The sequence below is a fragment of the Phocoena sinus genome, chromosome 8 (genome assembly GCF_008692025.1).
Source record: "Phocoena sinus isolate mPhoSin1 chromosome 8, mPhoSin1.pri, whole genome shotgun sequence".
Classification (NCBI taxonomy): Eukaryota; Metazoa; Chordata; class Mammalia; order Artiodactyla; family Phocoenidae; genus Phocoena; species Phocoena sinus.
In genome coordinates, this window is record NC_045770.1 from 58,271,994 (window position 1) to 58,290,559 (window position 18,566).

The 18,566-nt window shown below is 52.4% G+C and overlaps 1 protein-coding gene across 2 annotated transcripts; it reads left to right on the forward strand.

Moving 5' to 3' along the window:
• The first annotated feature begins 5,781 nt into the window (after positions 1-5,781).
• UCP3 (uncoupling protein 3) lies at positions 5,782-15,470 on the forward strand. 2 transcript variants are annotated; one of them, XM_032640768.1, is made up of 6 exons: positions 5,782-7,738; positions 8,262-8,463; positions 8,725-8,925; positions 10,070-10,171; positions 10,668-10,848; positions 13,260-13,610. In XM_032640768.1, the coding sequence occupies exons 1-6, from the start codon at positions 7,613-7,615 to the stop codon at positions 13,372-13,374; spliced, it is 927 nt and encodes a 308-aa protein (XP_032496659.1). In that variant the 5' UTR covers positions 5,782-7,612; the 3' UTR covers positions 13,375-13,610. The 2 variants fall into 2 exon arrangements, with proteins under 2 accessions (XP_032496659.1, XP_032496660.1); XM_032640769.1 differs by having other exon boundaries at positions 7,416-7,738; positions 8,262-8,467; positions 8,732-8,925; positions 13,260-15,470.
• Positions 15,471-18,566: the final 3,096 nt, after the last annotated feature.

The window sequence follows — 18,566 nt, forward strand, 5'->3', positions numbered from 1 at the left end:
AGGACATGCATGACTCCTACCCAGGCTGAGGGCGGCCTCTGATAACACAGAGGCACCCTGAGGGTCTGAAAACCTCCCCCTACGCTTACAGAGTGTGTTATTTACCAGTGTCTTCTCCCCAGAAGTTGGATCTATTTTGCAGTAACAGCTCAGACGAGAAACACCCTGCCAAGCATGCAGCACCCGCTAAGGGCATGAGGTACATGTTTGTTCCACCACCACCAACAGAACTAGCCAGCGTCTCCCTACTTCCCTTTCAGCACTCCCTCCACAGAGCCCTGAAAATGGGTGCTTCTGATCACCCAGAGGTTGGCTGATCTCAGCCCATGGCAGCCAGCTTTGGAACTTCTAGCACAGGCTGGATTCTGGGGACACGGAGCCAAAGCAGACAGATCTGGCCCTGCCCTCGAAGAGCTCCCAAGCCCACATGAGCTAAGCTGCCCTCCCTCTGGGTCTCTCCAGGGACCACCGCCCCCTTGTTTGGGTTCCGACTATTTACCCCTCCCCACCTCCTGGCTGCAATTCACCCACCACCTCCAGACTGCCATTTTCAGTTGGAGCCAAGAACCTACTTCCAGAACGCTCCCCACCTCAGCAGCCCTAGCAGCCCCTTCCCTTCATAGGACTAACCCAACTGCCTGTTCTGCTGACACTGAGGCAGGGACTGCTCCAAGGAGGACCTTTGCACTTGAGTGTCTGGACTTGTGACCATGGCCATGGCTCTGCGCCCAAGTCTAGCAGTGGCCTCTGCCTGCTCCTCTGCCCCACCCAGTCACCTCCCTTCCCTTCCCACCTCTCTTCTCTCCTCCCCTGCCCCTCCCTCCTCTCTACTCAGTCACCTGGATCCCAGGTTCAGATTCGCCCACCCCTTACCCTCCGTGCCTACCAACGGGGCCTCAGCGGCTGCTGCGAGGAACCCTTCCCGCCCCACCCCTCACACCCTCCCCAGAACCCTTCGGCTTCAGGCGTGTCCATGCTGAAGCCCCCAAGTGTCATATCATAGAGAACAGTGTCATATCATGGAGAACAGATGGATCCAAAGTACATTACAGTTTGCAGGCTGGAAGTCAGGCCCTGCCAAGTATTGCGACCTGGGTGAGTCACTGTCCCTCCCTAAGACTCTGTTTTCCCCTCTGCAACCTAAGCACTAAAATGCATGGATCCTCAGCCATAGAAAGGAATGAAGTGCTGACACATGCTCCAACATGGATGAACTTGGAAAACACTGCTAAGTCAGAGGCCAGTCACAAAAGGTCACATATGGTGTGGTTCTATTTATACAAAATGTTCAGAATCAGCAAATCTGTAGAGACAAAGTAGATTAGTGATTGCCTGGGGTTGTGGGGAGGGGAGAAAGGAAGCGACACTGTTGATGTGCACGGGGATATTGGGGAGGGTAATGAAAGTGTTCTAAAACTGATGGTTGCATAACTGTGAATACGCTAAAAACCGTTGAATCGTACCAGTTACATAGGTAAATTGTATGGTATGGGAATTATATCTCAATAAAGCTATTTAAAAAAAAAAAAAAAAACTTAGGGCTTCCCTGGTGGCGCAGTGGTTGAGAGTCCGCCTGCCGATGCAGGGGACACGGGTTCGTGCCCCGGTCCGGGAAGATCCCACATGCCGCGGAACGGCTGGGCCCGTGAGCCATGGCCGCTGAGCCTGCGCGTCCAGAGCCTGTGCTCCGCAACGGGAGAGGCCACAACAGTGAGAGGCCTGTGTACCGCAAAAAAAAAAAAAAAAAAGTGACAAGTCCAAACCCCCCACCCCATATATACCCTCATCACCCGAGGAAGCACTTCTTTAATCAGCTGGAAAGGGCTAGTTTAAAGAACCCCAAGTCAAGGGAGCTGAAGCAGGTCTGGAACTCCAAGCTTCCCCCTCACCTTCCTGCCCCTCACCAGCTGCCTCTGGTCAAGTGACCAGGCTGTCAACTAGCTTCTCCAGGATAAGGTTTCAGGTCAGCCAGAGTGTATAAAGACAGGTGCCAAGCCAGAGGCTGCAGGGACGACAGCAAATGACAGAGGGGTGATCAGGTCCCTGCTGCCACCTCCTGGGATGGAGTCCTGAGGAGCCTTAAAGAGACCCTATGCTTCCCCCACTTTGGCTGGACTCACAGGTAAGACCCCAATCTCCACCCCACCTTCCTCCTCCAAGTTCTCCCCTCGCAGCAGCCTACGGAGAGCAGCCAGGAGCTGTCAGGGGTCGCTAACCAATAGCAGGACAGAGCCGGGAGAGGTTGAGTCAAGATGAGGGAACGGCAGCCCTGACGAGGGCACTATGGCGGGGCTGGGACTCCACCCCAGCTCCTGTGTCACTCACCCAGGACTCACTTCCCCCTTGCCCTGCTGGCTGCCTCTGCTGTGATTTTGCAAATCCCCATAGATAAAGAGGTGGCTTTCTCCTTAGTCTGACCCAGAGTCCCCAGGATTTCCCCAGAGCATAAAGCCCTTTCCCCATGAGGCCCCCTCTCCTGAGTAGGGGGGCCACCCCAGCTCTGCTCAGACAGCTTCCTCAGTGGGGATGCAGTAGAGGCTTTGCCAGGAGGGTGGAGTCAGGCAGCGTATCTCAGAAAAGGGGCTTCTGATCCCTGCTTCAGAGCCACCACAGAGAACTTGTTTCTAATGCAGATTCCCAGACCCCAGCTCAGACCTGAATCTCCGGGGCTGAGGGCCAAGAATCCACTCTGTAAACAAGCAGCTCAGGGATCCTGAGCTCTCCCTGAAGTCTCACACTGGGTGGTGGAACAGGAACAGGTGCTAGACAGACCTGGGCTCTAATTCCAGCTCCATCCCATTAGCCTTACGATTAGCTGAAGCCCTGGAAGCCCCAGGGCCCTTGTTTATGAGGACAATCTTAGCAGCTACCTTGTATGCCGTATAAAGGGGTTGAACTAGTCAATGCCTGTAAAGCCCTCAGCACGGTGCCTGGTGCAGGAAGCACTCGGCAGATGTTAATGGGGCACCATGACTCTGCGCGTGCAGGCTGAAATGTCCCATCCCTCACGTGCCCCAGCAGAGCACAGGAAGGAGGGTCTGCTCTATGCTTCACCTTTGCCAGTGGGAAAGTTCTGCTGGCTGCTAGGGTTCCCTGGGTACCAATTCAGGAGGCTGGAGTAAAGGGGGAAGGAGGTTAAGGAGCACTGGCCTCAGGGCCCCTGCCTGTGCCCACCATTGTGGCCTCCCCCCTGCCCTGCCCCCACTTGACCAGTGAAAGTCTAGAGCCCGTCGCACCTGAGTCCACTCCACCCTCCCGTGGGGGGCTCGGGACAGCCTCTGGAATAGGCTCCAGCTTCACCCTTGGCCGCTGCTCTTGACCAAGTTCAGGCTCCAACACCTCTTGCTGCACCATCCCTTCAGCCTCACTTGTCTCTGAGCCTCCAGTCCATCCTTGACACCTGCACCAGCCTGATCCAAACACAGGTCTGATGGTGTCATTTCTCACCTTGAAAACACCAACCAGTCCCCATTCTCGCTAAGTACAGCTGTGGCATTTGAGGCCCTCCACCAAAGAACACTGTGGACATCTCAGACCTTGTTGCCCATTTCCCCACCTCAGCAAGTGGGGTCCCTTGGTCAACTGGTCCTCCCTGGACCCCTCTGGCCCTGGGCCGTCCCTGTACCAGGCTGCACAGAGAACCAAGATAAGTAGCCCCAGTCCCTGCTTTGGGACACCCCACCCCCATCTAGGCAGGAAACCATTGCAGTTAATGAGTTAATTCTAGGGACTTCCCTGGGGTCCAGTGGTTAAGACTCCACGCTTCCACTGCAGGCGGCACAGGTTCGATCCCTGGTTGGGCAACTAAGATCCCGCATGCCGCGCAGCGTGGCCAAAAAAAAAAAAAAAAAAAAACCAGAGCTAATCCTAAAGAAGGTGTGGGACAGAGGCAGTTGAGGACAAAGGAGGTTCAGAAGGGAAGCCGTGCCTGATGGTTCAGCCCCTCTGGCCAGAGGACACAGGCGGCCCCTGGGAGACGGACCCAGCCCATGAGGCAAAGCCCACCAAGTGCTCCCTGCAGGGCCTGGCCCATCGCAAACACTCCATGCCAGGGGCCAATGGCAGGGAATGCACTGAGTCACACAGCCCTGGGCGGGATCCCACCTCTGCTCCTCAGTTCCTAACTCTGAAAGTGGAATTAAAATACCTAACTTGCAGGATTCTTCTATTAGAGCCTGGGTGGCCACCAAGGTTTTGAAAAAGGGACACTTGTACAACCAGCAAGAGACACTAGAGAACACACCTCCCAAGGGCCTCCCTGCCCTGAGAGTCGGGCCCTCACATTCCTGAAGCCGAGGTTCCCAGCAGCACAGCTCCTGTCAGAAGAGGGGAAAGGCCAGGGCTTTAGGGAAGAGAGGCTGACAGGATGCAGGCACTGGCGGCTGTTCCCACACACAACCAGGCACTTTCATTCCAACCCCAGACGGAGGAGCCAGAGCCTCCCTGCTGGGGACTGAACCTGCCTGGCAGCTGCTGGGCTTCTGCAGGGCAAAGGGGAAGGAGGACCGTGTTCCCCCCGCATGCCTGCAGTGCTGTCCCCTCAGCCAGGCTCAGCTCCACGCCAGCCTCCCAAAGGGCCAGAGCCTCCTTGGACCTTCTCAGGGAGGCAACACAGAAAGGCAGGCAGACGGGCTGTGGGAGGAGCACTGCAGGGGGAGCCTGAGACCTGACTGCGTGCCGTGCGCTGGTCTCAGCCTCTCTGGGCACATTTTCTTCCTCTGCCAAACTGGACACCAATGCCCACCCACCCAGCCCTCCTCGCCAAGCTCTTGTTCTATGTGCTTAGCACTTGATTCCCCAGAGAGGGGTTTTGTATGCAATTTAAAGGGCTTTGAATGCCCTCAACAAAAAAGCAAGATGGTGGATATCCACACTACCACATCCACTGGGGCCCCTGAGTGGAATGAACGGTGAAGGGGGCCTTATTGCTACCACAAGAACCTGGTTGGAGCTCTGTGAATTTGAGGAAGTCTCTTTCCATCTTAAGCCTCTCTTTTCTCACCTTAAAATGGATTTAAATGCTGTCCTGCCCTCTTTCCAGGGCTGTTTCAAGCCTAGTAGGCTCTGACACTGGTGGCTGGTAACACTGAGCAAGCCAACATCTCTGAGCCTCCATTTGCTCAAACGCAGGGAGAGGAAGGGGGAGCCTACCTCTCAGGAAAGTTGTGAGAATTCAGTGAAATTGTGTGTAAAGCTCCACCGCAAGAGCCTCATGCCCCATAGCCATTCCCTCCTCCTACCCTAAGTGGTGCCCTGGACTCTTGCACAAGCGCACGCCCTTCCCTGCACCTGGAACCCCCCTCCCACTTCTCCAGCTGCTGAAATTTTGCCCACCTTTCAAGGCCCTCCTCCCACCCCCCACCATGAAACTGTCCTAATTCTACCTCACAAATAAGAGAGAGGGTTTCTCCCTCCTTGGGGTCCCTTCTTGATGGTTCCTTCCTTCCAACATTGATCCAGCCCATCTTGCACTGCAGTTACGCCCCCACAAGACTCCTTGAGAGTTCCCCACGGGCAGGTCACACAGACTGTTTTTACTCATCTCCAGATTTCCTGGAGCGCCAAGCACAGAACTTAGCATGAGCTGGGTCTTAGGGAGGTCCATAGGCCACGACAAGGACTTTGGACTTTGTTCTGAATAACCAGGCAGGGCGGGGGGCGTTTGGAGAGCTTTAAAACAGGGGAGTGACATGATCTGAATTATGCTTGGACACTAGGTTAGGTCCCCATCCAGAAAATCTCCTCCTGCATTTGCTGTCCAGGCCTAACATTCCAGAATCGGTGCACAATTCCCTTTATGACTCAGTAACTTCAAAATGCATACAATCCTTATATGTAAGCTATATCTCAATTTTTAAAGTTTTAAAAATAAAAGTAAAATGTTAAGTGCAACTTCATGCCGGGAGAGATCAAAATAAAAGCACCCCCTTCCCCGGGGCAGGATTCAAAAGTTGTCCCTCCACACTATGACCCAGGCTTCCAGACTGGGATCCAGTGGCTGGTGAGCTCCCATCTCAACCCATCCTCCATCTCACCTCCTTCATTCCCTTTGGATAATTCTACACCTATCTGTGTTCCTGAATGTAAGCTCCTTGGGGGCAAGGGCCAAACATGATTCATTCCATATCTTTCCTCCCCTAGTACCTGCCATAGTGTTCAAGAAATAGCTGATCATTAAGATAGTCACTTACACCTTAGCATGAATTAGAAACATCAGCTCCTTCTTAAGAACAGAATTTTCTAGGGAAAGGCGACAGCAAGCATAAGAGTCCAGGGAGCCATGTGGGTTGAAGAGACAGGACAGGGAGAACCAGAGTTGTAGACCACAGTCCTGAAAGAAGCCTCAGGTGGTCACCCCTATCTTTTGGAATCCATTTCACCACTGGTGAATAGGTAATATATCATTCCCATTTACCCAAGAGAGGTTAAATAATGTATCTAATGTCCCTCACCCATTAGTAAGCCATGAAGACAGGGCAGGAACTCAGGTTTCCTCACCACAGGACCAGAGTTTTTCTATTACCATAGAGAAGGGGGCACAAAGTCAGCCCACTTAACAGCTAACTCTATGGGACTGGCCCTGGCTCCTGGGGTGACAATGCTGAAGGGTCCAGGATCCCAGCACACTGGGGGGTGCCGAGTGTGTGAGTTGGGGTGCCCATGGGCATGAACTGCCAAGAGATGGCATCAGCACCAAAGGCCTGTGCCCACTTCCCAAGGTAACCAAGGCTAAACCAGGACCCTCATGTACACATGCCCCTGGTCCACCAGCAGTAAGATGGGTGCAGGCACAAGTGCACCCCTGGGGGCAGGGAGGGGGCACAGTCCCCCTCAGAGCCCTGGGGAGGCCGAGCAGCAGAGGGGCCCAGGGTCAGTCACCGCCCCCCCACCCCGTCCCTCCACAGCAGAACACCAGCCCGGGAGTCCTACAGTGTTGGGAGGAAACATCTCTAGTCACAGGCTAAATATCTTTGGTGACAGAGAAGCAATCACAGGCTGAGAAGGACTGTGTTTGTTTTAAGTAAAGAAGAGTACATTCAGGCAGGCTTGGAGGAAACAACAACTACAACCCCTCATCCAAGATGGCTAGCAGTTAACTGAGCCATGAGGCACATTTATTTTGTTGATTTGGGATGGCAGGGCCTAAAGCGATGATACTTGGCAGGCTGTCTCTCTATACACCTCAGGGAGCAGGCCTTTCGCAGGAAGCAGCCTGAGGCTGGGGAAGGAGAACAGGGTTGGGGGGTTGCCTGTCCCTGCCTGAGCCTTTATACAGTGAAGACCCACCTCCAACCGGGAGGGGAGAGGGGTCAGGGTGAAGATGGCAAGACATAAGGGAGGAAAGTGACCTGTTCTTTTTTTTTTTTTGTGACCTGTTCTTTTAAGTCAAATCCACACAGCTAAGCACAGCCATGCACAGGCTTTTCCCTTATAAACACCCTCCTGATGCTGAGGGGGGCCTGGGGACGGACCCAGAGGGCATGGGTTCTATCCCCTCCTCTGGCCTGTCTCCTGCAGCCTCCTCCATGCACTGAAGCCCAGGGCTGTGCAGCAGCCTCTCTCCTTGGACCTCCACTGGGCCCTGGAGGGACCGGGCAGAGCCCCTGGGACCATGGTTGGACTGAAGCCTTCAGAGGTGCCTCCCACAACGGCTGTGAAGTTCCTGGGGGCGGGCACAGCGGCCTGCTTTGCTGACCTCCTCACCTTTCCACTGGACACGGCCAAGGTCCGCCTGCAGGTAGGCGCCCTTTGGCCGAGGGTCATTACTCCCATCAGCGGAGGGGCTGAGTTCTCCACCGGGGCACCTGCAGTGTCTGCCCGCTCGCTCTTCCTCACAGAGGACCCTGAGCAGGCCACTCACCCCACTGCCCACAACCCTGCCTCGCCACCTCCCCATCACCATCACCCAAGACCAAAAGATCTTAATTCCTCGGCAGGACATGCCAGGGCCCTTCATGGCCTTGCCCTACTTTGTAAGCCAAAAAGTGAGAAGTAGAAGTAAGGAATTACTGGGTGAGCTTGGGCAAGCCACTGACAATTTGTACCAAGAAAAACAATCCACGCTGTTCTCCCTGAGGATCCAACACCACACTGTGTACAACAGTTTGTGGGCTGGAAACTGCTACACAAAACTGTCATTTTTACCGGGATGTGATGCTGTGATCACGCTTTTCCAAGGTCCAGCCCCAAGCAGGCCCCCCTGCACACAGCCCCATCCACCCCCCACCCAGCCCCTCACACCACTGCGGGGTGTCCCTCAGATCCAGGGGGAGAACCAGGCGGCCCGGAGCACGCAGTACCGCGGGGTGCTGGGCACCATCCTGACCATGGTGCGCACCGAGGGCCCCTGCAGCCCCTACAAAGGGCTGGTCGCCGGCCTGCAGCGCCAGATGAGCTTCGCCTCCGTCCGCATCGGCCTCTATGACTCCGTCAAGCAGTTCTACACCCCCAAGGGATCGGACCGTGAGTGCTGAGGGGGTGGGTGGAAGCAGAATCTAGGCTGTGGGTCAGAAGACCAGGGCAGTGCAGACTCAGAGGCAGAGCTGGGGCGTGAGAAGTTGGTAACATGCTCATGAGAAGACTCTGAGCCTCTGTTAAGGAGGCTCTGGAACCTTGGCCCAAGAGAGGAAGGCATCGAGCAGGGGAAGCCCCCAGAGGTCAGCATCAGGCCCAGAGAGGCGCTGGGTGGCGGAACACTGGCCCACTCACTCTCCTCCTCTCCAGACTGCAGCATCACTACCCGGATTTTGGCGGGCTGCACCACCGGGGCCATGGCAGTGACCTGTGCCCAGCCCACGGATGTGGTGAAGATCCGATTTCAGGCCAGCGTGCACACTGGGCCCGGGAGCAATAGGAAGTACAGCGGGACAATGGATGCCTACAGGACCATCGCCAGGGAGGAAGGGGTTCGGGGCCTGTGGAAAGGTAGGTCTGGACTCCAGGTTCAGGGGGTCTTGGGCAGTGATTTCCCTACCCTAGGGCTGGAGCAGGGAACTGGGCAAGGGGGGAGCCCAGCACGTGTATTTCAGCGACTCTAAAGGAACATCCCAACCATTGCAACATCCCAGCTGACCCGCCACCCTGCCCCAAATTCAGTTCAGTTTGCCAACTCTTCACCACGTGCAGGACTGTGAGGGAGAGAGAAATGAATAGAAGACATCCTCGTGGCTCTCACAGTCACACAGAGGAGAGGGGACATGTCAAGGAGCAGCTACTCCACAGGGCAGGATGTGCTGGGTTCACGCGCAGGGGCAGGGCCGGAGGCAGGAGAGGCCCTGCGGGCTGGGGGTTGGGGGGGGGAGGTGACGCACAATCTAGGCCTCACAGGCTGAGCCGGCTCAGCAGAGAGTGAGGGAAGGGCCTCCCCAGCAGAGGCCAACGAGGACGACTGCAGGGCATGGAGAGGAAACAGAGGCCACTGGGGGAAGCAGCCATGAGGAGGGGGCTTCCTTGGGAACAAGGCTTTAGGGTTCCCTACGTGTCTGAGTGGTGGCCACCTTGACAAATGCTGTTGTCTCTCCCACATGTGGCTGGGGCTCACGTGAATCTTGCAGAGGAAACAGTGACCCAGTGAAGGTTAAAGGCAGGACACCTGGGTCACAGCCTCACTTGCTGTGTGCCTTCCTGGAGCCCAGCCCTCATCTGTGAAACCGGGGCGGTGGTGGTGGGGGGGGTCTTGACGCTCTCCAAGGGCCCTGCCAGGGCTACATCCTGTCACTGTTCCAAGAGCCTAGCCTCCCTCTTCCAAAGAAAGGCTTCCTCTTCTGCCTCTAGCCAGGTCTCAGGGAGGCATATTTTAATTTTGATAGATATTGCAGATTATCCTCTGAACTGTGGCCGAAACAAATACAAGAGGGCCTCTCTGTTTTTTGTCTCTAAGATGGACATGGATAACGTGAGAGTTTTTAAACATCAGAAAGGAAAGTATGGAATCTGCCCACCTGAGGTGGGCTCCTCTGAGACCCCTGGAATGGGGCACCATGTCCCCCCAACTGGGGCCTGTGGCCTTGCAGCCAGGGGTTCCATTTCTCCTCTTCCCCACTCATCAGCCCCACCCCCTCCCTGACAGGAACTCTGCCCAACATCACGAGGAATGCCATCATCAACTGTGCTGAGATGGTGACCTATGACATCATCAAGGAGAAGCTGCTAAACTACCACCTGCTCACCGGTGAGGCCCTGGGCTCCAGGCAGACGGCCCTCCCATAGCAGAGAGGGAACCCAGGACACCAGAGAGTGGGCACCACCCACAGGCAACTGGGCTTCAGAAGGAGTAGAGGGAGGCGCAGTGCCCAGCAAAAAGTGCCCAGCACATCATTATGATGAGTAGGAAAGAACCCTGGACAGGAGGCCCGAGACCTGGCTTCCAGCCCCGTGCCACCTCTCCCCGTGCACCTTTAAGCAAGGGTCACATTCTCTGACTACAGTTTCCTCCAACTAGGTGGTTGGACTGGATTACCTTCCAACCCTGGGATAGCCCAGTTCTGTCTTACGAGTCCTTACCAAGAGCTCCGCCCTGGGCACTGTAAGAGATTTGGAAAACACTATCCTTACACTCAGGGAGTTCACAGTTTCATGAGGGACAAACAGTGGACACATATGAAACAGAAAGCAAGGGCACGCCTTGTCTCACAGCCCAACATTTGCTCTTCCCTAACCTGCGACAGACAACTTCCCCTGCCACTTCGTCTCTGCCTTTGGAGCTGGCTTCTGTGCCACAGTGGTGGCCTCCCCAGTGGACGTGGTGAAGACCCGGTATATGAACTCACCCCCAGGCCAGTACCGCAGCCCCTTCGACTGTATGCTGAAGATGGTGACCCAGGAGGGCCCCACAGCCTTCTATAAGGGGTGAGCCTCCCCTCCTGCTGCCAGTACTCCCTCCTAGAGAAGCAGGCCTCCCTCCCCAGCTCCCTTCCTTCCCGCCATGTGGATTGTGTCTACCATGGGTCCACCTGAAAACACACTGGTGAACAGCACAGGTATAAATGCCACAAAGGACAAGTATAAAGACCTACGGAAATGATTTTTAGAAAGAGTGGACCAGGTCTGATTTGGAGAGTCAGGGAGGCTTATCTGAGAAAAAGGTTTCTAGGCATAGGTCAAAGTGCCATCCGCAAACGTCCTGGGCAGGGGAGGAGGAGGGAAAGGTGGTTGGTAATCCTGAGACTTTTCCCTGACCCACCGCCATCACTGTGGATCACCACAGTCGGCAGCCCTAGTGCCCAATGTGCTTCATGTTTTCTTGCTTCTCTGCCTTGGCATTTACTGTTCCCTCTGCGTGGAATGCCTTTCCTGCGCCATCCACATGCTCTACATCTTAGCTGTCCTTCAAGACTAGTTCAAATGCCACCTCCTCCCTAACACTCTCAGGTGTAAACTTTCCCCCTCTGTGAACTTCAGTGATACTTCCTCCACACCACTCTTATGGGATCTACCACTTCCTACTTTGTATCAATATTATAGTATTTGTAAGTTTAAATTATCCCCCATGCTAGAGTGCAGGCTCCTTGCAGCCAAGGACTGTGGCTTATACAGTTGACCCTTGAACAATGCGAGGGTTAGCGGCATGGACCCCATGCAGTTGAAAATACGTGAACAATTTATAGTCGGCCCTCCATACATGAGGTTCCTCCATTGCCATGGTTCCTACATATCCCTGGTTCCACATCCACAGATTCAACCAACCATGGATCCAACCAACCGCAGATCATACAGTACTGTAGTATTTAATATTGCAAAAAGATCTGTGTATAAGTGGACCCTCACGGTTCAAACCTGTGTTGTTCAAGGGTCAACTGTATACATCTTCCATACCCCAGAGTCCCCAGCACCAAGGCAGCACTCTATAGTCATTAACAATCATCGTGACTGCTAAGTCCCTAAGTATGAGGCCTTTTGCTAAGCACTTCACAAATACTATCTCACCCCCCTGAACTGGGCCGCGTTCTCCACATTTACTGGGGAAGAGACTGAGGCTCAGCAAGGTCATGGAACTTGTCCCAGCTCACAAAGTTTGAACGGCAGAGCCACGGCTCAAACACTGACCATCAGATACCACCCACATCGTCCATCCCACGCTAAGCTCTTTGCTTGGCCCTCTTACCTCCACCACTGAGGATAGTTTTCTGGCGCCCAGCGTTAGATTGGGCCCAGCAAGCAACCATGTTCTCGACCCTGGGATGACGTCACAAAACTGAGTTCCAGCTGACAGTTCTTTTCCTGTAAGTGCCGCCATCATTTCACTCTTCAGCTGTAGCCACTTGTCTCGGTTTGTACTTTCACTTGGCAAACATTCACTGAGCATCTTGCGGGTGCTGGGCCCTGTGCTATGCGCTGTACCTTAACTCATTTAATCCTCTCGACAACTCCGTGCGGTAGGTGTTGCTGTCCTCATGTTACAGATAAGTAAGCTGAGGCTGAGAAAGATTAAGTTCAAGAAGCTGGTCAAGCTAGGATGTGAATCCAGGTCTAACGCCAGAGTTCACATTCGTTGTCCCCGTGCTATACGCCCTGTGAGGGGCCCAGGCTGAGGGTTCAGGAGAGGCCTTGGTGGGAGGTTCTGGTGCCCAAGCTGAGTCCCACGGAGCCAAGAGCGAACAGCCCGGCAAGGAGAGAAGGAGATATTCCAAGCAGAAGGAGCAACATGGGCAAAGGTGTGGGAGGAAGCGTCTGGCAGGAGCTGAGAGGACCAGGAGGGGATTAGCGGAGAGAGAGGCTGAAGAAGAGGCAGGGGCCGGGCCGCTCCCTGAGTCTGCGAAGCACAGCCGAGGGGGGCTATCGCCCAGCCGCGCTACCCACCGCAGGACTGGCAGGCTCTCCGGAGAGTAACTAAATTTGGTGTCACGTTGTTTTTGCCCCTCCAGCTGGAGGCCGAGGTCTCCGCAGGGGTGGCCACTCAGGTTGTAAATGAGCCCAGAAATACCCAGCAGCAGAATGGAGTCAGGTGGTTTTAACTGAGCTACTTAACGTCGGTTTCTGAAGAGAAAGAACTGGCAACAATCATAGCTACCTGATAGAACCGTGAGAATTAACTGCCTGACACAGTAACACGGCTCAAAATGTTAGTTTTCTTTCCTTTCCCAACTCCAGCTTCTGCCTAAATTCCTTCAGTAGAGAAGAAAATGACTGAACAATCTCAGAAAATGCTCGTGACTAACAGAAGGCTAGTCCTTTGGCACCAGCACCGAGTGGGGAGAGCACATAGATCCATGTGGGACTCCAGTCCACCCACCTGACCATGTGGTTGTTTCTCTCATCAGATTTACACCCTCATTTTTGCGTTTGGGAGCCTGGAATGTGGTGATGTTCGTCACCTACGAGCAACTGAAACGGGCCTTGATGAAAGTCCAGATGCTACGGGAATCTCCATTTTGACTAAGACAAGGCCACTTGGTACTTAAGTAGGACAAAACCAGTTAAGGATGGAATAAAGCAGCGGGTCCACACACACAAGGACATAGACCCACACATGTTTACAGAACTGTTTACTTGCTGCTGACTCAAGAAACAGAAGAGGAGGAAGGACTGTGGTCTTCAGTGCTTTGTCTTAAGAACACCTTTGTTTTGCACTGACAACATGGAAAATAAATTACATTAATTTGTGAAACCCATCAGGTTGGATGCCTAACATTTAGGCAAGGAAAAACAAAACAGATCCATTTGGATAAAATGGAAGTTTGCAAACTTACGTCCCCTGAAAAATCTGATTAGACGATGAATTATAAACAGGAAAGGGACAGGAGTGGCATGCGATTCACTTGGAAATCAGCTGAGTCTACAGGGGCATCGCCAAAGCAACACAAAGCTTCTGACTGCAGCCTTCGGTTAGCCATGCATCATCAGCTATATTTGTAGCGTGCCTGCTGTGTAAAACCCACCGGGATTCCAGGAAACGTGAGAAGAAAAGAAAACCTAGAACCTGTGTCAAAGGAGCACTGCTGAGCCAGTGTGAGGCTAGACCCATAAATGTTTGCTGATGACACTGGAGAATCAAGAGGGCAGCCTCAGTCTCTTTCCTGTAAAATGGGAGTAATAATCCCTTTCCTCCTACCTCACTTGGAGTGTTTATGAGGATCAAGTGAGAAGGTGGGCAAGAAAGCACACTATAAAAGCAAAAGCTCTGTACAAATGTAAATAGAAGGACCATGCCTTGGGAAAGATTTTGTAGGTCAGTGAGGAAGTGCCAGGGAAGAAGTTTTTGAAGGACACAGTTGTCTAGAGGTGAGACCAAAGGAACCAGGGGTTTGGGGGCCAGGGGTGACAGAATGATGTGCAGCTGTGGGAGCCCCCCACTCCGTGCTGGACTGTGAGGCACCTTGAAGGGTGTGGAGTTTGGGGACAAAGATAAATACTGAGCTGAGAGCCTAAAGTACCAGGAATCAGAATTTTTGGAAAATTACTATGACTCAATAAAGGAATTCACACCTTGAGTGTGGGAATGAGAATAGCCACCTTTCTGCCTTCTCTTTCTTGGATGGAATCACCCTTTCTCGCTTCAGGCTTCCTGTGTGTCAGCGCTGGGCCACACCTGGCCCACACACATACACTGCCTTCTGCCCTTCTGCAGGCTGGCTGCTCTGTCATTTAGGGGTTCGGCACCTCCATATGTAAAAGGCAGGCTTGAACCAGATAACCTCCTTCTGAACTTAACTGGCCGTATTTCACATTGATAATTGGGACCCAGAATGCCAGACTTTCTGCTTCTTAGCAGCCTGTGTGGCTCTGATGTCAGAACTGGGTTCAAACCACAGACACACACACAACTATTAGCAACCTAACCATGGGGAATCCTTGCACCTCAGAGTCCTACAGAGAAGTGGGAATGACAATCCTCACTTTGCAGGAGGTGTTCAGTGATGTCATCCTTCCTTCCCTACTCTGACTCCTCTGCACCCTGGGGAAAAACGAACATCCACTTTCCGAAATCAGCACTTTCCTAAATCTAAATCATAATTTTTGAGCATCTACATATACGAAGTGGAAAGTCCAAGCAAAAGCAAAAAAATAAAAATTATTTTGATTTAATGTCTGGTTCAGCTTTCAAATAAAAGCTATATTTAAAACTTTCTTTTGACTTGACGGCATGTGCAAATCATTTTTAAACACTTGGTCTTGATTTGATAGTTCCTAGAGGCCAAGGACTATGCCTTCCATGAGCTTCTATGTAGCAATATTAACCCATCATCTATCCAGAGCATACTATTCAGATGATGCTGCTGAAAGAGGGGATAAATGCTTCTGAGAGATATTTTGATTGAGATCAGAAGCCTAGTGACCTCCAACTTCAGGCTTTTGGGAGAGGGAAAACAAGACTGGTGGGAGGTCTTCTGAGGTTTTTCTGGGCAAAATACTAGATCTCTTTCTCCACTTCTTAAAGGTAAAGGTTGAACCAAATGACCTAAGACTAAAGTTCTGTGATTCTAAGAACTAAGAGCTTCCTCCAAGCCACAGGCATTCCCTTCCTAGTCCTGCCTCCCACTTTCTGCCACCAGGAAGCCAGGGATGCAAACTCCTGAGGTCAGATCACCAGCTGAGGCCAATACCCATTCCCCCACTGCACCCTCACAGACACCTACCTCCATCAAGTCCTTCAAAATGTTACTGAACCAGGCTTCCCTGGTGGCGCAGTGGTTGAGAGTCCGCCTGCCAATGCAGGGGACGCAGGTCCGTGCCCCGGTCCGGGAAGACCCCACATGCCGCAGAGCGGCTGGGCCCGTGAGCCATGGCCGCTGAGCCTGCGCATCCGGAGCCTGTGCTCCGCAACAGAAGAGGCCACAACAGTGAGAGGCCTGCGTACTGCAAAAAAAAAAAAAAAAAAAAGTCATGTACCACAATGTTCACTGCAGCTCTATTTACAATAGCCAGGACATGGAAGCAACCTAAGTGTCCATCGACAGATGAATGGATAAAGAAGATGTGGCACATATACACAATGGAATATTACTCAGCCATAAAAAGAAACAAAATTGAGTTATTTGTAGTGAGGTGGATGGAACCAAACTTGAATCCTCTCGCCCACACACAGTAAAGCTGATCTACTGACACTGGGTTGTGGTGAAGGAAAGTACAGCACCTATTGCAGGGCACCAAGCAAGGAGTTCAGGAAAGCTAGTACTCAAAACGTGAACTCCCTGTTTGCTTTGTTTGTTTGTTTTTGGCTGGGTCGAGTCTTAGCTGTGAAACGCTGGATCTTTCGTCGCAGCACACAAGCTTCTCTCTAGTTGTGGTGCACAGGCTTGTCTTTAGTTGTGGCACACAGGCTTGGTAGTTGCAGTGCATGGGCTCTCTAGATGCAGCGCGTGGGCTTAGTTTCCCTGTGGCATGTGGGATCTTAGTTCCCCGACCAAGGATCGAACCCGCATCCCCTGCATTAGAAGGCGGATTCTTTTTTTTTTTTTTTTTTTGCGTAAGAGGGCCTCTCAGTGTTGTGGCCTCTCCCGTTGCGGAGCACAGGCTCCGGACGCGGAGGCTCAGCGGCCATGGCTCACGGGCCCAACCGCTCCGCGGCATGTGGGATCTTCCCGGACCGGGGCACGAACCCGTGTCCCCTGCATCGGCAGGCGGACTCTCAACCACTGCGCCACCAGGGAAGCCCTAGAAGGCGGATTCTTAACCACCAGGGACCACTAGGGAAGTCCCCCCCCACACACCAGGGATTGAACCAGTGCCCCCTGCAGTGGAAGCACAGAGTCTTACTCACTAGACCACCAGGGAAGTCCCAGCAAAGCATTTTTAAAGGCAAAGTGAAGGAGGGGCATCCCAGGGTCTGTGAACAGCTTGTGCACAATTCTCTGATTGGTTGATGGTAAGGTAACAGGATGATGTCACAGGGGTAACATTATCAATCCTTAGGCGCCAGTAGGTCTGGGGGCTATGGGCTCATCATCATCAAGTAGTTAATTTCTTCCATTTGGTGGGAGTTTTAACATCTGTAAAACTACTCAGGAAATGAGCATCAGATATGATTATCTAGGTAATTCACAGAGGAGCTAAAGCAGAGACTATAGGAGAGGGGTCTGTCCCAGGAAGGCCCCATAGGGTCCTGCTGGGTTATAGAAAGAAATCTGCTTTTTCACAAGCTCTTCTAGTATATCAGGAACAATGAGATAGTTTGACCCCTGACTCAGTCACATTCGTGACATAGTGGATTATTGACTTCACAGAAATCTTGTTAGTAAAAGTAATATTTTTAAAGGAAAATTTTATTCAGGAGGAATGAATGTTAAGTAAGGAAATATAATTATACCTCTATAGATGAGTTAATTTGTGTCGGGACACTCTGAAAAGTACAGAGCGCCATACAAACCAAAGTATTCATTGTGCATACATCGTTAGCCACACATTGTACTAGGTGCTGAGGTGAACGAGGCCCGTCCTGCCTTCAGGGAGTTCACTGGGGTGGTGGATGGTGGGGCAGGAGAGACAACGATGCAGTGTGATGAGAGCCACCGTAGGGAAATGCACAAGGCACTCAAGAGCAGAAACCCAGATGAAGGACACCTGACCTGGTTTGGGGCCCAGGAAGCTTCTTTGCAGAGGACACCTAAAGGACAGATAGGAGTTATCCTAGCAAAAGAGGGGAAAGTCATTCTAGGTAGAGGTAATGGCTTGTACAAAGGCCTAGAAAGAAGCAAGAACAAGGGGCATTCAAATATTGCCAGCTATCAGCATGGCTAGGTTGCAGACTAAAATGAAGCAGTGAGAGAGACGGGGATAAAGAGGAAAACAGGGGCCCTGAAAGGCTGGAGAAGCCACATATTATGGACTGAATATTTCTGCCCCCAAAATTCATATGTTGAAGCCCCAACACCCAATGTGATGGTATTTGGAGTTTGGGCCTTTGAGAGGTAATTAGGTTTTGATGAGGTCATGAGGGTAGCACCCCCATGATGGGATTAGGGTCCTTATAAGAAGAGGAAGAAAGACCAAAGTGCTCTCTCTCCACCATGTGAGGACACAGTGAGAAGGCTGTCTGCAAGTCAGGAAGAGGGCCCCCACCAGGGAACCTAATGGATGGGCACCTTGATCTTACTTCCCAGCTTCCAAACCTTAATGAGAAATAAACTCCTGTTGCGAAAGCCACTAGGTCTGTGATATATTGTTATGGCAGCCTGAGCTAAGACACCACCCTAAGGAGTCTGGGGTATTCTGAGGGTAATGTGGAGCCGCTGAAGTGTTTCAAGTAGGGATGACTGACTGCAGTGCAGAGAATGAATTAGTGGGGTGGACTCTGGTCACAGGAAGATGAAGCTGTTGTCATAACCCAGACAAGAGTATTGGAAGTGGGAGTTGAGTGAATAGAATAGTAATAAAATCAACAGAAGATTCCATCTGGAAGGAGTAGTGAGAAAAAAGGACAATGCTCACATGTTCCAAGTAACTTAGAAATACCCTCAGTAATATTCCCAGCAAATCATTTTTTGGCCTCTGAACCAAACCACTTGGGTAGTAGCAGACTCACCATCTCCAGCTCTGCCTAGTAGAGAGTTTTCTGATAATGAATCAAAGGCACAGATCTTGTAGCATTTATTGCTTTGCCGACTTCTGTTATTTGTTAAACATATGCT